Source organism: Pseudorca crassidens, chromosome 3 (assembly GCF_039906515.1).
Source record: "Pseudorca crassidens isolate mPseCra1 chromosome 3, mPseCra1.hap1, whole genome shotgun sequence".
Taxonomy (NCBI): Eukaryota; Metazoa; Chordata; class Mammalia; order Artiodactyla; family Delphinidae; genus Pseudorca; species Pseudorca crassidens.
The window spans coordinates 1,180,218-1,200,156 of NC_090298.1; the positions used below are offsets into that span (position 1 = coordinate 1,180,218).

General features: G+C 66.7%; 1 protein-coding gene across 3 annotated transcripts in view; it reads right to left on the bottom strand.

Moving 5' to 3' along the window:
* The window catches only part of SLC12A7 (solute carrier family 12 member 7), a 42,142-nt gene extending 22,616 nt beyond the window's left edge, over positions 1–19,526 (bottom strand). The window contains exons 1-5 of one of the 3 annotated variants that reach the window (XM_067730312.1): positions 19,323–19,526; positions 4,928–5,022; positions 4,529–4,651; positions 1,730–1,876; positions 454–508 (exon numbers count right to left, since the gene is read on the bottom strand). In XM_067730312.1, coding sequence (XP_067586413.1) covers positions 454–508; positions 1,730–1,876; positions 4,529–4,651; positions 4,928–5,022; positions 19,323–19,446 — 544 coding nt within the window. In that variant the 5' untranslated portion in view covers positions 19,447–19,526. Of the gene's footprint in view, positions 1–453; positions 509–1,729; positions 1,877–4,528; positions 4,652–4,927; positions 5,023–14,310; positions 14,393–19,322 lie in introns of those variants that run through there. The other 2 variants (XM_067730314.1, XM_067730315.1) reach the window with 2 other exon arrangements.
* Between the last annotated feature and the right edge of the window lie 413 nt (positions 19,527–19,939).

A 19,939-nucleotide genomic window follows, 5' to 3' on the forward strand; every position in this document is an offset into this window, starting at 1 on the left:
TGAACATGACAAGAAAATCCCTGGAGGCATTTACGTAGATTCCCCGAGGAGAACCCCAATTTCTCAGGGACCCCAAGCGCACGGGCAGGCTCTGGGGGACGAGCCGCAGGGGTCACCCCTCCCTGGCCTTAGAAAAGCCCCACTGTGCCCTCGATGGGGGGGCACGCCGGGGGGAGCGTCAGGTGCAGGTGGGGGCCGGGAGCCGCCCGAGTTCCGCTGCCCAACGGCAGGGTCACTGCCGATGGGGCCTCCGGAAGGGAAGGGGCTGGCCGCACCGCGGGGATGTCCGCCCCTCCAGATGTGGGGATCCATCCTGCAGGCGGGTGAGGGCGTGTCTGTGCTGGGACCCGCCCTCTGCCGCCGCCCGGGGTGAAGGGTGAACGTCACACTCCGTCCACAGTGGAGCCCGCTCGGTCACTCCCCGCCATTCCCAGCTCCCCGCGGCACCCTCACCTGGGACCATGCCATTGGTCGCGATCGCACTCATGGAGATTGCGGTCAGCATCGTCTGCAGAAAGACGGGGGCCTTTTAGAAGAACGAGCATTTCCAAGAGCCACCCCGGGAGGCGGACGGCACCAGGCCTGGGGCGGCGCCCGCCTGCCGACTCCCGGCTGCCGACCTCAGAGCGCTGCTGGGTAACCGGGCGCCATAATGCTCAGGACCGCAGCCCTGCTCTCTCCCAGTAACCCCCAAAGCTGAGCTCCCGTGAGCCCCCAGGAAACACCCAACTCGGGACCGCCTCCTGCTTCCAGTGGGCGCCCACTTCCTGATGGGATGCGGGGGGACCCCCTGTAGGCCCCCACCCCACGGGGCTGGGGGACTGTCAGAGCCTGTCCAGGGCGGGCCTTCTCACCCGCTGCGCAGGAAAGCGGCCACACCTGTGGGCTGGGGAGCAATTACTTCACAACCCGAGGACCGGAAGAAACAGCCCCCGGGAAGCCTGCAGCCTCAGTGCCCACCTGACTGGCTCCTGCCAGGGACATTTCTAGCTTGACAAAGGCCCTGCTCTGTCTCCTGCTTTTCATCGGCTCTTATTGGGGGAGAGGCGGGGTGATTGCTCCAAAGACACTTCCAGGCTCATTAAGCGAATGCAGCACGTGCGGAACAGCGAGAACCTTCAGGCAAGACCTTCAGACACGACAGCATAGGAGCGGGAAGGCCGTGGACAGAGGCGGCCCGGGGCGGTCGGGGGACGCAGCTGGGGGACAGGCAGGGCAGCAGGCTGGGGTCGAGGGGACCCTGGCTCATCTGCGTCGTTGGATTCTTTCAGGCAGGTGGCACTTGGGGGGCTCAGAGCAGCGGAATCACCCTCCTCGTAACAGCGATGGAGAAAGGGGAGGAGGGAGGCGGGGTGGGCAGGTGCTGAGGGCCACTTAGGGGTTGAACCAGGCACGACAAGCTGTCGCAAGAAAAGGCTCCTGGGCCGCTAAGGCAGACGGGGACATGGGTGCGGAGGCCACGTGGAGGAGGGCCTGGTGAGCCGGGTGCAGGGCTAAACGCGTCACCAGCGGGCAGGGGACCTGGTCTAAATGCAGGACGGGATGGCCGTGAGTGGTGGCCACCAGGGGACGCTGACCCTTGGCTTCTGCGGAGGCGGGCCCACGAGACCGCCCCCGGCCCGTCAGCAGCCGGGTGCTGACCTGCGCCCACACCAGCGCAGGTGAGGGGTGCCCTTGGGGCCGGGGACCCCGGAAAGCCCCGACGTCCAGCTGCCCCCGCCCCACTCACGCAGGTGCAGCACATGGACACGATGAGGAAGGACTCCAGGACGCCGGCCGCCCCCACGATCCAGGTCAGGCGCAGGAAGAGGATGACACCCAGGATGTTCTGCAGGCATGGCAGGTAGACGCCGATGAGGGTGCCCATGCGGGGGCTCTGCAAGAGAGCGGAGCAGGTTCCGGGGCCGGCAGCGCCTCCCCCAGAGCCCCCCTGCCCCCGCCGGGCGCCGAGTCCACACCGTGGGTCCCAGAGACTGTGAAGAGGTCAGGGGACAGGAAGACGAACGAAGACCAGCAAAGGCCCAGCTTCAGTTACGCGGAAGGCGGCTGACGCGAGCCCAGGGCTTGGACAGAACCCACAGTAGGACCCTTGAAACTGTGTACAAGCCCCTGGGTCCTCGTCTGACTCAAGAGTGAATGATTGGGAAACGTGAAGACGTATCAACAGAAACAGACAATAGCTGTTGGCCTGGGGAACTGGCAGTAATTCAGACTATAATTCTGCCGCGTCTCAGAGTCACGAACTCCCAGTTCCCCGAAACACATAGATAAAGGCGTGACACACCTTCCTAAGTTGTTTCTGCGGGAAGCAGACGCCCACCAGATGGAACCTGCACATGGAGCCTGCTGGCCACAAGCACACAGACCCCAGACCAGCTGAAACCAGAAGGCGGACGATGCTTGAAACTTCACCTTGATGCCAACCAATCCGAGAGCTGCCCACGAGCTGACCACGCCCTGCTCCACGAGCTGACCACGCCCTGCTCCTTGACCACTGTAAGACTACCCCCTGCAGGGTGGGCAGTCCCTGAGGCGCTAGCCCGCTGTGTTCCCTCTTTGCCTGGCAAAGAAATAAAGCTACTCTTTCTCTTTCCTCCAAAACTCTGTCTCCGTATTTCTATTCAGCACTGGCGTACAGGGGCCAAGATTTGGGCAACACCCTCACTGCCCAGGAGCAGGGGGGCGGGGCAAAACCACGTCACTGCCCCGGGGGAAGGGAGGGGAGGGAAGGGCTCGGCGCCCCCTCCATCAGGGGCACAGCGGGAAGGTGGGGAAGTTGGAGAGAAGACGAGGAGCAAGCCGACCTGGGCTCTGCCCGCAGCGACCGCAGCCCAGGTCCTCAGGAGAGCGCGAAGTGGGGGAAAACGAGAGGCCGGAAGGAAGGGTTAGGGACCGGCCACCACTCCCTAGGCTGCAAGGGCGCAGAGGCACCAAGTCCAGAGAGAAATCTGCCGCGTCTTGACCCACCGGCAGGAAGTGCCCAGCGAGGGGAGGGGACCCAGCGAGAGTTCAGAGAGGACGAGCCCCGTGAGCGACCCCCTTCCCGAAGGCCCCGCAGCACGGCCGACCAGATGCGGCCTGGGAGAGGGTCACCCCGCCGCGGGGTAACCGCAGGAGGGTGCCTGACAGAAACGTCTTCCGTAACCCCAGACAGACTACAGCCGAGCAAAGCTGCCCAGAGGAGAGCTCGGGAACGAGGCCGGGGGCCAGCCCGTCCTGCCCGCCGGCCAGCGTGACGGCAGCATCAGGCGACACAGCTGGGATTTGGGGATACCTGGCTAAAAGAGCAAGAGAACGTTTAATGGGGAAGCTGCTTAAACTTAGGTGAATAAAAGGAAAAAAAGCTGGAAAGATCTGCTTTGGAAACATTTCCCGTGAAAGGGGACAGGCTGCCTGAAACGAGGCGTCCTGTGGAGGCTGGGGAGACGTGGCCCAGCCCGCTCGCTGGGCCGAAAGGCGGACCCCCCTCAAAGGAAGCCGGGGGGCTTCTCAGGGTGAGAATGGAAGGTCGACCCACAGGAATGCCCGCAGCGAGAGAGTTGGCATGGGGCTGGCATGGAGCAGAGACCCCGGGGAAGTAACCCAAGGGGGCGCCCGGGGAGCATGGAGGTGGGTCAGAAGCCTTGGGCAGACTCGGCCTGAGGCCTGGACAGCACCCGGCAGCTGGCTTTTCACACCTGGGCCCTGAGCGCCAGTGTCCGGGGCAGCCCGCCCCCCCGCGGACCCGTGTCCTGTTTGTGGATGACGGAAGCGTGGCGGTTCCTGGCTGGGCGCAGGACGGTGGAGAAGGGTGAGGGCGACACAAGCTGAGAGCAGCTCTGGCCCCTGCCTTTGGCTCAAGGACCGTGAAACACCAGAAGCAAACCCTCCAGTCTCACGGGCGCGGGGCCCCCACCCGCCTGGCCCGGCCCTGTACAGTGGCGAGATGACCCTGAGTTGTCCTGAAAGGCCGTGACGGGGCCCCCGGCACTCCCATAGAAGGCAGCTTTGAAGGATCAACCTGGCCGGTTACGAGGCCCAAGATACTAGAGGCGCCCAGACCCTGGAGAAGGCACTTTTGGGGGACCGAGCCCCCATCTCTGTGCCCCCTGGTCAGAGGGACAACAAGGGCCGCTCCCACGGACCCATGCCCGGGGGTGGGGCGGCCGGGTCATCCCGCCAAACCCGCCCACCTGGCCACACACGGTCGTGCTGAGGGTCACGGGTGGCCTGCGTCAGCCTCTGGCACAGGCTCCCGGGTGCCCTGGGGACAGAGGCCAGGAGCTGCCCGCTCGGGTCCCGATCTGCCCCACGCACTGCGCGCAGCTCGGCAGGCTGGGCTTACGGAACCGCCCCAAGGTCTCTGCACAGAATCCTCGGAGAGCTGGGCGCATCTTAGGAGAGGCTCCCAGAGGTAAACCCTCAGAAATAAGGCTCCCAGGAAGGTGGCAGCAGGACAAGTCCCGCGACTGAGAAGCGAAGGGGGGGGTTCCAGGGGATCCGGTGGGGGAGGGCGGCCCTGGCGCGGGGCGGGGCCGGGCTGGGGCACCTTGGCCTGGCGCCGCCGGCTGTCCTCGGCCTCCTCGTGTTCCACCACGCCCTGGCTCAGGTTGGTGTAGTTGGCCAGCTTGTTGAGTAGCGAGGACACCATGGGGTTGCTGTCCATCTCCTCCTGTTTGGGGCCGAGGCGTGGAGTTAGTGACCTCCCCACCCCGAGACGCCCCAGACCGACCAAACCAACCTCCCAGCAGGGCTCCCGCTCTACGTGCCCAGCGGGTCAACGGTCAGGGCTCAGGGCCCCGGGGCTCCCCGGACGGCCCAGGCCCAGCCCCTCCGCGGGGCTCCCGGAGGCCTCTGCCCGGACCCCAGGGCACCGTTAGGCCGGGCTCTTCTCTCGCGGGCACTGCCGCCTCCGCTCTGAAGGGGAGAGCAGGGGGCGGTGACCCACCTCAAAGAGCGCCATGCTCTTCCTTTCGAAGGCTCTCTCTCCGTCCACGTCCATGCTGCCGATGAACGGGCTGTTCTCCCCGGGGTTTCCATCTCCTGTGGGGAAGGGCTCGCTCAGATGTGAAAGGAATTAAAGGCCACGAGGGAACAGGAGGAGGGGCCCGCCAGGCGCTTGTCTGCGTGCCTCGGACTTTCCTAAGTTACCTGTCAGGGGGCAAGGGGCCAGGTAGAGAGAAGGCCAAAGGTGGCGCTGGGTCCAGGAACCTCAAGTCCCACCCCGGCCCTTTTGGGTCCCGCGGGACAAACGGCTCGAGACCAGCAGATCCGGACAGGCTGGCCCGCGACCGTCCTCGGCGGGGACGGGGTGGGGACCAGCACTTGCACCAGGCGGCACAGAGGTTCGCTGCTGTGTTCTGACAGCAGCTCAGCTTTCCAATCCCCCCAATCCTGGTGGATTACGGCGGCCTCACTGGCGACCCCATTAGCTCAGAGCACAGTCCCCGCGGGGAGTGCCACGGAGCCCACACGTAGGCGCACGGCCGGCAGGTGGCCCATCGCGGCTGCTGTCTCCATGGCTGTTTCTGTCAGGAAGCCCTGGCCCGCCGTCCCCAGCTAGAGTATATCAAGGCCCTCGGTGTGGCCAGGCCACAGAGGAGCGAAGGGTCAGCCCCGACTCACCCTGGGAGCTCCTCCCAGATCCTGAAACGCGAGCCTTACCACGTTCTCCCATCAAAGCAGAGAGAAAAACCCGATGGCATCGCTCTGACTCCCAGCCCTGCCCCATCCCACCGGACCTGGAGCAATGCCATCCCAGAAGCCACCCTGGGCCCACCTGCACGTCAGCCCCACCCACAGGCCTTCCGCGTGTGATGTGGCCCTGTATCAGAATGACCGAGCGAGGACACCAGGAAAAAGCGCTCCAAACTGGCTTTTCTCAGGCCCCCAGGGGCCCTGGGGCAACCCGGAGCATGACCTTAGCGGGGAATCACCTGCTCACCGGGTCCCGTCAGAGGTGACACGGGACTTCCTGATGGAATCTCCCAACCCCCCAGAAGGAACCAGAGCCCAGACGCACAGGGAAGGGGAGCCCACAGTCCGTCCCCTGTGAACTCACGTGCCTGCCCCTCACAACGGACACAAATTCGGGAGCCACCAGGGTCCAGGCATCGCCCCTCACCCCCCACTCAGCTGTCCAGTCCCCCCGAAATCCACAGGACCCCCCCCGGAAAGTTCCCAGGGTCCAGCCCGCGGAGGCCGCATGGCAGGCAGAGCCCTGCCCTCCTGCCGGACGGACCCTGTGCCCCTCACTGCCGAGCCCCAGTGACCAGCTCAGGGGCAGCAGAAGGCCCGAGGAAGCCAGTGGCCGGGGAACCGCTTGGCGAGGGAACCACCAGCAGATGCTGGGACCAGGGGCGACACCTGGAGGGGACGGGGCAAGGACCCCCCCACACACACCACGGCCCCACGAGCCACCTGCTCAGTACCATGGGGCAGGGGCAGTGCCAGGAAGAGCTGACCACCCACCGACCCAGGGGTCAAGGTGAACACGAGGGTCGCAGGCTGACTGACACCCAGGGGAGGACATGACTGCCTGGGTCCCCGGATTCCAGCATGAGGAGCTTGAAGCAAAGCAAAGGAGCCGCCGGCCCTCTTCAGAGGCCTCGGAGGACACGGGCCGGCTCCGGAACGTTCTGGAAAGAGGAAGAAGATGGAAGCAGCCCGATTCTTTCCATAAAGGACATTATTGGGCTGACGGCAAGATCTAAGTAAGACTTCAGTCAATGAAAACGTCCTGACTTTGGAAACCGTACTACAGGCATCATGAGAGGAAACGTGCTTGTTTTAGGAAACACACAAAGGGCATCGCACCTGCTGTCTGTTCTCAGCACATCGGGAAGGAACGTGTGAAGAGGGGGAGGGGGAGGCAGAAGGCAGGTGGGACCAGTGCTCAGGCAGATGACACGTGATCCCGTGCTCTTGAAAGTTTTCTCAAGTCCAAGTTCTGAAGTTGGGTCAAAACAGCTTAAAAAATGCAACCACATTCAATTAAACAAGAAATCCCTCCTGAGCGCCCTCCCCCGCTCTGCAGGCGTCTGCGGGAGGGCGCCAGCCTGTCTCCCTCCTTCCTGCTTCAAGCGGGCTCCTGCCCGGCACCTTCTTCCTGGTGATAATGACTGTATTTTTCTGGTGGTAACAATCCTGTTTCCGACTGGGTTTCTGGTGTAAACGGAAGCCGCAGAGAGCTCTCTGCAGACCAGACTCTGGAGGACACGTAGGCCGGCTCTGTCCCGGTCAACAGGCTTCAGCCACGCAGGCCAGGGTGCCGGCCACCCCGGGAGGGGTGTTGGGTTCTCCCTCTGCCCCAACCTTGGACAAATTCGTGGCTCCCAGGTCTTGTGTTTCTCGTCCAGGGAGAGGCGGCCACCACGGACAGGGCCTCCACTCAGCTCAGGCCCGGCTGCCCCGGTGCCCCTGCCGCCCCCGCCCGGGAAGCACAGCCTGGTCCAGGGGGCTCTGGGGGTCTGTCTGAATGCCCACCGGGCATGGGGCAGATGGGCACCTGCAACCACGTTCAATCCACAGAGACAACATCTTTCTTGGAGCATGTGATGCTCCTGCTGGCTGGGAAAGTGAACCACGACCTCAAACAGGAGCTGAGACAGCTGGCCCATCCGCCGCGATGAGGGCCGGGGGGTGGCCCGGAGCCGAGGGTCGGAAAGGAGCAGAATGGGCGAGAAGCGCCTGGGCGAGAGGCCCAGGGAGGCAGCCAGGAGCAACTGATTCGAGGCAGGCGGACGGCAGTGGCTTATTTACACACAGGACGACCGTGGAGACCGGGGAGTGGGAAACGGTGCCGTGAACGCCCCACAAAGGCCAGGATGGCCCGCCCCGTGGGGACCCGTGTGCTGGGCACGTGTGCACAGGAAGCCCGGGGACGGCCAGGACTGGGCTGTCAGGCCGTGAGGCTCTGGTCTTCCGGCTCGCTGCTTATAACCAGAATTAACGCACAGAGAATGGGGAAACACACACAAAACGCACCGGGGGAACAGCAACACATGCCCCAGCGTCTCCGTAAATCCCCCCACCCCGACTCCCCTGGTTTGGGGGCTGCACCGCCCACACCAGAGGTTACGGCCAACAGGGAGTCTCCTTATCCATCGTAAACCACCGTCTTAATCGCTAATCCTTTAACGAGAACACGTTTCCCTTCATTTCTGAGAAGGCAGTCCTCGGGAGTGCTTTCCGAAGCGCTGGGGGACCCAGTGGAGAGAAGAGGCTCCCGCGGGAGCCTCGGGCAGCCATCTCCTCCTCGACCTGCTGGAGCCGAGACTCTTGGTTAAAAACCAAACGCTTCGGGCTTCCCTGGTGGCGCAGTGGTTGGGAGTCCGCCTGCCGATGCAGGGCACACGGGTTCGGGCCCCGGTCCGGGAAGATCCCACATGCCGCGGAGCAGCTGGGCCCGTGAGCCATGGCCGCTGAGCCTGTGCATCCGGAGCCTGTGCTCAGCAACGGAAGAGGCCACAACAGTGAGAGGTCCGCGTACCGCAAAAACAAAAAAAATCAAACGCTTCTACCTGAGGGACACACCTGCGATCCCATCCCACAAAATGCAAAACCGTCACAAGCTACCCGGGTGAGCCTTAAAATTCCCTTAATTGCTTTCACCGCTGGAGAACACTCAAATCTCAGTTCTTATTTTTCAAGGGAGGGGCAGGTTACAACTCAAGTCTTCACAAAGGAAACTGGTACAAACCCCGCCAGGGCCTGAGCCCTTGGTACACGCTGGGGGCTCTGAAGACCTCAGGCTCCGGGTGGACACCCCTCCCGCCTCCACCGGGACTCTGATGGCGCCCGGCACGACCCTGCCAGGCCCGGTCGCGGCTCTGAAGAGCAGGGGTCCTCCTCTGGCTGAGACCCTCCCCCCACGTTTCGGGGAGGAGGCCGCTCACCTGGGCTTGCGCCGGCTGTGTACTCTGCTTGGTCATGACAATGAGGACCCAGGACAAGCCCGAGCAGAGGGGATCCCGGGGGCGCAGGGCCCGCCTCACCGGCCCCGCCGCCTCCGTCCTCCTGGGGCGGGTCCCCTGTGGTGCCCCCGCCGGGCACACAGCCCGGAGGTCACCGGGCGCCCTCGCTGCGCAGCGGTGGCTGCCGGGCCATGTGGGAGGGGCCCCCCGACGGTCAGGTGTCCTGGGCCACGCCGGCCGGCAGGGCAGGACCCACACCTGCTGTCTCCGGGCGGGAGCGCTCAGGCCTCGTTCACCTTTCACCTGCTCTAACGGACGGGCAGGGCTGGGCCGTCAGCTGTGTAGTCAAACAGAAACGGCCTGGAGGCCACGCGATTAACACTCCCCACCACCAGCAGAGCTGGCTCCCCGCCTCGCGCACAGGTGGGGCTTTCGGCCTGCTCGTTTCACGCGGCAGGGGCGCCGCCGGTGGGGCTCACTGCGCAGAGATCACAGCCTGACGCGGTCCAAGGTCACAGCACCCCGCAAGTCCAGGACCCCCGGACCCCTAGTGTCCAGCCGGGCGGGCGCAGTGGGCGGGGAGGCCCTGCCAGGCCGGGAGGTCCCTCAGAGCCCAGCCACCTTGCATGTGACTCACCCCTCTCGTCACCGAGGAAGGAGACTGATTTGGTTTTAAAACAAGGATCCTTCGGCCAGTAAACCCACAGGACACCATGGCCGGGACACGTCCAACCGGCGGGGGTGCCCGTGTGCTGGGGACGCCCGAGAACGGCCACGCTGCGGACGCGGCACCAGGAAAGAGGGGCCGAAGGTGCCCGGGGCCCGAGGGGACAGGAGGGAACTGGGGGTGACGCGCAGAAACAGCTGACGACCACGCAGGACACGCCCACAGCACCGCCCCACACGCCGGCATGGGGAGGGCGGGCGCCCGCGCGCGCAGAGCTGCCCGCCAGGGAGTCCGGAGCCTGGGACAGGTGACCCCCAGCCCGCTCACAGCTGGTGAGTTCAAACAGCCCGGGGGCCGCGGGCAGGTACCACATGGCCTGAGCGCCGGCCGCTCGGTTTACGGCCCCTTGGCCTCTGGCTCCACCACCAGCTCTGGACTGCCGACGTGCGCGCACACCCGAGTTTTGCTTTTCCAGGACACAGCAGCCAGGTGCCGTAACTAACCTTTTTAAGCCTTTACGATGTACATTTACTGGCCGCCCCTGCAGCGCGGGCAGCGGCAGGCTGAGTAGGAGGACAGAGCGGCACCGGGCGCTGGCTGAAAAGGAGGCGCCCACAAAGCCAGGATCCACTCGTTCCAAAGGCTGGGGCGGGGGTGCTGCAGAAAAGAGAGGCTTCACGGCAGAACCTGACGGACACCCCAGTGCTGAGCCCCGGTGCCGGTGAGAATTCACGTTTCCTCCGGGGCCTCCCGTTAAACCCACACCCCGCCGAGCCGCGAGAAAACCATCAGACAGATGCCAGTCGACGGCACCTGCAACACACCTGGCCAGCAACCCTCAGAACTGCCCAGATCACAAAAACTAGGAAGCTCTGAGACACCGTCACAGCCTAGGAGTGGCCTGTTCAAAGCCCCCTCCCGTGCTCCCGGCGCCCCCCGCGCTCGAGGAGCCCGAGGAAGCCAGCGCGTCAGGGGTGGCTCCCAGCGCGGCCCAGCCAGGCCTTAGTGTCCACCCACCTGCTGGTCTCCCTCCAGGTTCTAAAGAAAGTTCCAGGAACCTGGAGCACCTTTTGAACACGGCACACCAAGCCCACCGCCCCCAGGGGCCGGGGCGGCATCCTGCCCTGGGCTCCCAGGATGACTGGCCAGCAAGGCCGGACCAGACCAGGCCCAGGACCCAGAGCTGCAGACCAGCCTTGGCCCAAGGCCACCGAGGAGCCCCCCCAGAAACGGGCAGAACAGCGGGTGCCTGGCAGTGAGAGCCCAAGGCCCGGGGAGCAACCGTGGCCAGGAAGGGGCGAAGTGGGCAGGGCAGCCCTCCTCCTCCCCGTGAGGGGAGGCAGCAGCGAGCTTCGCATGAGGCCGTGTGTCTCGTGTCATCACGGGCGTCCTGAGAAGCCCCCGCGCCCGCAAGCGCCGGCCACACATCCAAGCGGACCCTCCCCATCCGGTGCAGGCCTGACGCAGCTCAGAGCGCCGCTGCCTCCACCAGCCCGCGCGCCCGGCCCTCGGAGACACACGGCCCCCCGCCGAGGCGGCCTCTGCTCTTTCCACCCGTCCTCGATCTGCTTCTCCCACATCCGTTTTGATGCCCGGTTTCTGGCTCCATGAAATGCAAACTTAACCCTGAGTAAACGTGGTGGTCACCAGGGACAGGGTGGGACCTGGTGCTCTGGACGAGGGGGCGGGAACAGGAAGCCACCAGGAGAGGCGCGTGCGTCCTCAGCATCGAGCGAACGCAGCAGGGCCTTCGGGGCGGGAGGGGACGGCCCAGGCCAGAGAGGCAGGCGGGGGCGCCAGCTCGGGGGCCAAGTGGAGCCCGGCAGGCCCGGACCCAGTGGTCAGAGCCCCAACCCCACTGAGGGTCCCGAGTGCAGCGTCCTCCGTCTCTGGTCACAGCCTCCGCCAGCCCCGCTGCAACCTCTGCGCACAAGCCCTCCCCTCCCAGTGCGCCAGCCTCCCCCACACCCTCAGCCCTGGGCCAGCGTTCGGGATTTCTACCACCGTCTCTTTCTCTTCGGGAAGAGCTCCCAGGGGAGGAGCAGAGAGTGACCTCTGAGGCTCAGAGCCAGAGGCGTTCCCGAGGGTCAGCTGGGCCGGGCCTGCACCGAGGCACGGGCAGCGGGCGGCCCGCAGTCCTGCCCTGGGGCCGCGGGGCCACCTCCCACCTGCCAACCTAACAGTGCGTCCGACTGGCCGGCCCCCGAGGCTGCATCCCCTTCCAAGTGGTTCAGCACTGCAGCGGAGTTTTTAGGTTCCACGACCCTCGGGGTTAACTAATGCCCTCTGGCCCTTGCCCCCTGCCCTCCGTGCTTTGCAGCCAGGATCAATGCTGGATCTGAAATCCAGCGGCCTGGCCACCTGGGCCAGTGGACTCCCCGAGGGGCACAGCCTGAGAAGAAACCGTTTGGCGTTCAAGCCAGAAAAAAAGGAAATGCTTGAGGTCGAGAGCTCCCGTGCTTTCACAGCAAGTTTCTGGCTAAAACAGAAACCCGTTCTCTGGCGAAGACAGGGGAAACACTGACAGGACAGGAACCACCCACAGCCCGGCCAGCGGGACACGGCCCCTCGCCGGGGCACCTCCCAACGTCCTCTCCTGGAGGGCTGCCTGGGCCTCCCACCCAGGCCTCTGGAGCGAGAACTGCCTGCCCACAGGCGAGAGCCCAGAGGGCAGGAGGTGGATGTGCCCCTGCCCCTCGGACCTCCATGGGCCCTTGCCCAACCCTCAGGCGTGGCCTGCGGGGGCACCTTGCCGGCTGGAGGCCCAGACGTCCAGAGATGCTACTTCCCAAGGGCCTCGCCAGGTGACCCTGTGCGCCTGGCCCCCAGCTGCCCCCACCAAGCACAGACCCCGCTGCCTGGGGCCGGAAGCAGCACCGTCCAGGCCCAGGACCACGGGCACGCGGGTGGCGGCAGGCCGGCTCCGCCCTACCCGAGAGTGCTGTGCGTGTGTGCCGGCACCTGGAACCCAGCACCTGGTGGGGCGCGGCGGGTGTCCGCTGGGAGAGGCGGGCAAGGCCGGATCACAGCACCTCTGCGAGGCCTTCCGGAAATGACACAGCCCTCACTTCTGGGAGCACCCTGCCACCAGCGCCCCCCGTGACACCAGGTCCCAGCCAAAATCAGAAGCAGGCGGCACAACCGAGGGGAAAGAGCCTGCCTGGCCCAGACGTGCCCCTGCGCCCGCTAAGCTGCCCCTGCCGTGCCCCCTGCACCCGCTAAGCTGCCCCTGCCGTGCCCCCTGCGCCCGCTAAGCTGCCCCCGCCACCCCGCGCCCGGGGGAGGGTTCTCCCGGGCGACCCCAAGGACCGGGGTGCTCACACACAAGGACTCAGGAAGGCTGCGGGCACTGGAGGGACACAGCCGCCCTTCAACCCGGACCAAGGTCACGGCCACCGCCCCGGTGTCCGCTGCTCCAGCCAAGGGCTTCGGCCCAGCCGTCGGGCCAAAGACACCAGCTCTGGCTGGCACCTTCTCCTCAAACCTGACACTCGCACAGTCGAGACAACAAGGAAAGTACCGGGATTCTCGGCTACTAAGAGGCAAGAACACAGAGGAACCAGCCAGCCACACACGTTAACACACGTGTGCAAGCACACAGAGGCACACGGGGCACGGCTGTGGGCCACGGCTCTGTGAGCTGCTCCCCCAGAACAGTAAGTGTTTCAGGGACTTCCCACCCGTCCAAAGGACCTGCCCTCCCAGGCTGGACGCGCTCCCTCCTGGGCGGCGTGGGCCTCCGGTGGACTCGGGGACCCGGCTCCCCGCCACCCCTCGGGGTCTGCTGCCGATCCGACCTCTCCCTCCTCGGGAGCTGGCAGTCGTGTTCCCAGCCTGGGGGTGGGGGGAAGGGCTCAGGACGGCAGGGCCGGCCCAGCCGGGGCAAAGGCGGGAGGTGGGCAGCCGGGAGCCCCACCAGCCTCCCGGGGCGGCTCCCGTTACCGACTCAGGCTCCTGCCGGGCTGCGGCCAAGACCCTCCATCAGAGGGAAGAGGAAACCCAAGAACAACCCGGCGCGTCTCTCCTCTGATAACAGCTCCACAGGCTCCCTCCCCAGTGACCGTCCCGAGAGCCTCCCTGAGAACCCAGGCCTGACCCGTGGGCGCCGTGACCAGATGGGGCCCAGGACACGGCCACCTCTGGGACAGGCCGGCTCCAGGAGAGGGAGACAGGCACACGGAGAACCCCCAGGACGGTGCGGGGCCTGCACAAGGCCTCCCCATCACCCTGGGGGGGCGTCCCGCTCACGTGGACTCGTGGGGTGCCCCCGCCTCGCAGACGGCGCCAGGCCACAGGCACACGCGGACGCCCAGACGGGCTCAGCTGCAGGGCGGCTGCAGGCCGCTTAGACGGGAAGCAGTTCTGGCTGCGAGCAGTAAACGCAGGCCCAGGAGCCCAACACCCAGCAGAGACCCCAGCGCCACAGGCACAGGGAGCCAGGGACTGCCCGAGAGCAGCCCTGAGCACAGGGAACTCACAGCTGGTCATGGGGCCCACCCAAGCCTCAGGAAGCTCAGAAACAGAGCTTCCCTCTCCTCCCCGATTGTGTTCTCAAAGAGAGAACCGCCCCAGGAAAGAAAGAGGAAACAAACCCAGCCCAGGGCCCCAGGGCCTTGCCGCTGAGCCTGGCCAGAGGCGCGGGCAGCGAGGCCACGCAGACCTGGCACCCACACTTCACCCCCTTCCCGGCCAGGAGCACGGCCCTGCAAACCCCCCCAGCCACAGGGGCACCTGGACAGGGCCCCTCACCAGCGCCCCCGGCACAGGGCTCCAGGGCCGACACGGCGCCGGGGGCCACAGACGGAGGAGCGGCCATGGATCGGGGGACCGGGGCGCCTCATTCTCCGGCTGGTCCTGCTGAAGCTGCAGGCTTATCTGCACAGACCAGACCTCTGCTCTGAAGAGGGAGTTCCCGCTTTCTCATAAAAGCAAGGTGTAACCCTTTGTGCTCTGCTCTCTGTGCCGGGCGGCCCTGCCCCAGGGTCCCCCAGAAGAGAGCCCAGGGCAGCCACCCGCTGGAGCCCGGACGGCCCCTGACCGTCACCCTGGCTGGCCTAACACTCCCAGAGCCGCTTGCAGACGCCTGCTCCCCGCCAGCAGCGCTGCTGCAAAGCGACTACGAGAGGGACGCCCCCAAAAGGCACCTGGCTGCGCGCACGGCAGCTGACACTCACGCCAAACAGCAGCCTCTGCCCTCCAGCCTCACGCGCCCAGCAATGCCCAGCCCTTCAGGGGGTAACGGGAGACTCCCAGAGACCAGCCAGCAGCACCGTCTTCCCATCCGCCTGTGCCTCCAATGTCTGCCCCGAGCATGACCACAGTCCCGCTGCTGTGCCCCGAGGACACTGGCCCTGGGAAGGAACCCCCGGCCCAAGGCCACCCACCGCCCAGGGCAGGAGCCCGGGCCAACCCAGTCAGGTGCCAGGACCTGCTCGGGTCCGCTCAGGACTGTGGCCACAGGCCTGCTGAGCAGAGGCCTCCCTCCACGGCCTGGTCTCCCGGGGGCTGGGAAAGGACAGCTCCCTCGCCTACGGGGTCCGACCTGGCAGACGCCCCTGGCCATCCCGGCCGCCCCCTGCTCAGTCTGTGATGCCCTGAGCTGCAGTAAATCAAGACCCTGGGTGACCTGGGCCCACACAAGGCCCCTCCCCCTCTCTAGGCAGGTCCCTCCTCCAGCGGCCCCGCGAGAACTCCCCCCCACCACCGCCAAGCGGAGAGTAAGCCCGCTGCCCACCTCCAAGCAAGGGACACGTGGGATCAATTATTTGAAAACAACGGGGTCCGCGCGGAGACCATGGGCTGCGGGGCCATTCTGGTTCTGAAGCCCTGGCCGTGTGACCGTCCGGCCAGAGGGGCCTCTGAGCTGCAGGCTCTCTGTGCGGTGGGGGCCCCGTGTCACTGGGAGCTGCTCTGCCCAGGTGGGGCCACCTGCCCCCGTTCATAAGGTGGTTGTGGCCTCAGGCGCGGAGCGGCTGGCCCTGCAGACAGACCCCCTCTGCTCGTGTAGCCACCTCCAGTGACATGGGCACTCTCGTGGGCCTGGCCGCACAAGGGGACCGGTGGGATTCAGCCTGTCCATGTGCAACAAGGACCAGCAGCAGCCTGTCCCCCGAAATTCAGCCCCCGGGATGGGACGGGGTGAGCCGGCCTGAGACAGGCCCCTCGGGGCAACGAGTCAGGGTCTGACGCCATGGGGCGCTGAGCTGGCCCAGGGGGATTCCACAGAAGGGTGGCATGGAGCCAGCTGGGGTGGGGCTGTCCTGCCGCGGGCACGCGCGCGTGTGTCTGTGTGCATCTGGGAGGACTGGTGGGAGGACTGCCTGGTGTGTGTGTCCTGGGCGGCCCCTGGCAGAGCGGAGCCGTGGGCTTGGCTGGGCTCTCTGTTAGGCAAGGAGAGGGCCCCAGCGGCCAGCAGGGCTTACGTGCGCCGAGCGTCCTGGGGCACGCTAACTGCCTCTCTGCCCGGCGCCTCCTGGGGGCTGGGGGGGCAGTGGGATTCCCCGCTGGTTGGTGATGCCCTGTGCGCTGCTGGAGAATGGGGGACCCCTCCTCGCCCTGGGGCCCCGGGAGATACACGGCACCGCCCACTCTTCCCTCGGTGGATGAGGTGCAACCGACTTTCAGGGGTCAGCCCTTCGGACAGCCTGCGCCGCCTGCCCTTCCTGCTCAGACGTCCCCCGCGCCAGCATGACGCATCCCTTCCTTCCTGGACCCAGTGGCGGAGCAACGCTCGAGGCTCTGTCTCGGGCCCACTCTCCGGCCGCACTCACGTCCCAGCGCCCAGGGCCTCGGCTTTGTGCTCTGACCACCCCAGCGGCAGCAGACCCTCGAGGGCAGCGGGCACACGCATCGGCACACATCCCGCTCCCCGTGACCCATGAGCCCCGCAGGACGAAGGTGATGCTCCCAGGGCTGCCTGGGTCAGTGGCTGGGGGCGCGGGTCCCCTTCACAGGGGGCAAGAGAAGACCCCCGGGTGACCCACGGGACCTGAGCGGCAGAGCATGAAATCACGGGAAAGGAATCCAGAAAGAGGAACAAGGAAGGAAGAGGAAGCCCCAGCAGAGCTGTGGGCAGCTCCCGGGAGGAACCGGCAGGAACAGCGGCCCTCCAGCGCCCAGCCCACGGGCCTGCGGTGGGGGGCAGTGTGGTCGGGGCCACCCCTCTGGGGGTGCACGTGGACCCCCCCACCTCACTGCCCGCAGGCCACCTTCCCACCCCTAAAGCACCAACTGTGGGCCTGCCGAGCGGACACGGCCAAGGTCAAAATAGCAGGGGCAGTTCAAGGTCAACACGTGGTATTGGCCACCGCAGCCTGATGAGGCCCAGAGCCTCCGACAGCCAGGAAACGGGCCCCGGCTTCACAGGCTGACAACGGGGCTCCCCGGCAGGCCCAGCCTGGACACAGGGACCGAAGGCAGCCCAGGCGGCCTCCCCGTGTCACAGGCTCACCGCCTAGGCCGTCAGCCTCAGGCCAGGCACAACCAAGGCCGGTCCCACCAAGCTCTGGGTCAGCCAGGTGGGCCTGCAGACGTGAGCGCGGGCCCCCCTCACCTCCCTCCCACCCTCGTCCTGGCGTCCCACGCTCCCTATTCCCACGACAGCCCCAGGTACACCTCGGGAGGGTATCCCCAAGCCTGCTTCACCAGCACCACCAGGAGGCCCACCCAGAAAGCCAGGTGCCTCCCTGGAGGTTCTAAGGCTGGCCACGGAGTCAGGAAGGAACTTCAGTGACTGCGATGAGCAGGTGTGGCACAAGCTGGACCACAGGGTAAGGGCCCCGCACGCGAGTCTTCAAAGGGGCTCCACGCAGCGGTTCCGGCTCCCGCAGGACTGTCCCACCAATGAGCAGGGCGTGGGGCTGCGTCCCAGGCTCCCCGTCACGCTGGCGTCACAGGGCCTCTCCGGGCACCGACTGGTCTGACGGCTTGCGTTAAAACTCAGAACCCAGCTGAGCAGACCCCGAAAGGCAACAGCACGCCTGCCTGTGACCCCGTAGCGGGCTCTGGCCAGTTCCCCAACGCCTTCTGCGGCTGTCTCTCTAAGGGAGCACGAGAACGAGCGAAGAACACAGGCTTCCCAGGTTGAAGTTCTGCGCCAGCTCGTCTAAGTGTCACAGGTGCAGCTCAGACCCTAAAGGGTTTGTTGAAAAGCATGCAGGACGCCCACACTTAGCGTTTGCCGTCGCTCCCGCCTCTGAGAGCACACAGGCAAGGCGGGTTCCAGACGAGCCGGGAGAGGGATTAGGGCTGAGAAAGCAAGAGCCTTGGACTGAGGGCAGCTGGGGGCTCGAGGCCAGCCGGGCAGGCAACACCACGGCCCTCCTGGCAGCCCTGAGCGCAGGCCCAGGGGCACCGAGCTTACAGAGAGCCACCGAGGCCCGTCCGAGAAGGAGCCGGCAGGCAGGGGCCACACACCCGGGAGGGCTGAGGGTCCCCGAGGACACGACGGCTCCTGGTGGCCGGTGAAACGCCGCTCGCCCAGAAAGGCCACACCGGGACGCGCTAACCGGAGCCGCAGTGAGAGAAAGGCTGGGCTTACGGACTCTGCCTTCAAGTCCGGCCTGGTTCCGGCCTCTGTGCCCACTCCCACACCCACACCCACGTGCAGAGGAAAGCCGGCGGGCACCCGAGGGGTGGGGCGGGACCCTGCCGACCCGCCCCTGCCCACTAGGACGGCGTGCTGCCCCCAGGGGGTGCCCGGCCTCTCCTGCCAGGCCGCAGGACCTGTGGCCTCCACTGACCTCGCCCCTTTTCCTGCCTGGAGCAGGATACCTCTTCCCCAACCCTCCATTTCTAGAGGGGTGCTGAGCCCCAGATGAAGCAGCGGACTCAGGATGACCAACCTATCAGCTGCAGAGACGCCCGGGCCTGGAGCCCAGATGATGGAGGAACAGGCCTGGGGATGCCCCGCACCAAGAGAAAGTGAAAGTGCCAGAGACCTCCTGATCCCAGGAGCGAAGTGGGCAAGGAGGACCCTCAGCCTGAGTGCAGCTCCCCCCCGCCCCGGCAGGGACCTGCAGTCCTTCCTGCTCAAGACCCCGCGGAGTGCCAGCCTGTCCCCGGTCAGCCGGGCTTATCTGACTGGCGGCCCTTTGCCCCACCGCCCGAGAGCACAGACGAGCAAAGCAGAGGTGGCTGGGAAGGAAGCAGCCAGGCGCTCCTGCCCCGAGGAGCCTTACCACGGGTGGGGACCCCACCGGGTCACCGGGCCTGGGGGGCCTGGCAACTCTCGGAGGAAGAGCCCCTCCTCGGTCTCCACAGCTACCCAGGGCGTCTCACACCTCCCCAGGGGCCCACCCCGAGCGGGAGAAAGGTGCTTCCTAGGCCCCGGGGGGGGGCATGGGGGCGCAGCAGAGGAGGGCCCACCGCCCCTGAAGCCCTCGCCCAGCGCCTCCACCACTAAGCCTGGAGAGGGGGCTCGGCGAGACGGGAACCACAGAAGCAGGCAAAGCGGTGGAAACTAGTGAGGAGTGAGAGGAAGGCGCGGGCTGGGAATCGGGGAGGGGGAGCGGAGAGCAGCCCCACACCCCTTCCTCGGGCGACGTCCCGGGCCCAGGTCGTCCCCCCTCCCTGCCACCCATGCCACCCCCTCCGCCGCGGCCTCCCTCCCTTCCCCCTCCTCCCACCCCACCCCCTCCCTCCAGGGCCGCCCCCTCCTCCCTCCCCTCCCTCCCTCCCCTCCCCTCTCCTTCCCACCGGCCGCCAGCCCCGCGCAGCCCGGCCTCCGCCTTTGTCCCGCGGGCAGGTGCGGCCGCGCTCACCCTGGCTCGGGCAGTTGGGCTCACCGCCCTCGGGGGGGCCCGGCGCCTCGGTCTGCTCGGGACCCTCATCCTGGCCGCCGTCCGCCCGCGCCTCCACAGGCACCACGGTGAAGTTGGTGGGCATGGCTCGCCCGGCGCCCCGGCGTCTCCGCGCGCTCCCGCCGACGAGGCCGGACTAGGGCGCAGGGGCGGGGTCAGCGCGGTCCGCCCCCGCCCCGCCCCGCCCCACGTGACCGCACCTGGCTTCCCCGCGAGCCCTGGAAAAGTTTGCGCTCGGTGGGCCGGGGCGGGGCTCCTTCCGCTGAGGACCCGCCCCCAGCCTGCGTCCGGGCGCTGCCCGCGCCCCCGGACCCCCAGTGCCGCCCCGCCCCCAGCGGCTGACTTTCGGTTCCTGCACAGCCCGCTCCCCCGCTGCCCCAGGCAGGCCTCTGGCCGGTCTGTCCCCCTTGCCCCCGCCCGCATGGCCATCCCCCTGCCCGCAACTGTACCCCCCTCCGCCCTCACTGTCCCGCTCACCCCGAGAGTGGGACTGTCCACCCCGGCCGAGATCTGATCTCCCCTCCCCTCCCCCTTGCCTGACTGAGGCTCACCGAGCGCTTCGTTTAGGGAAGCGCTTC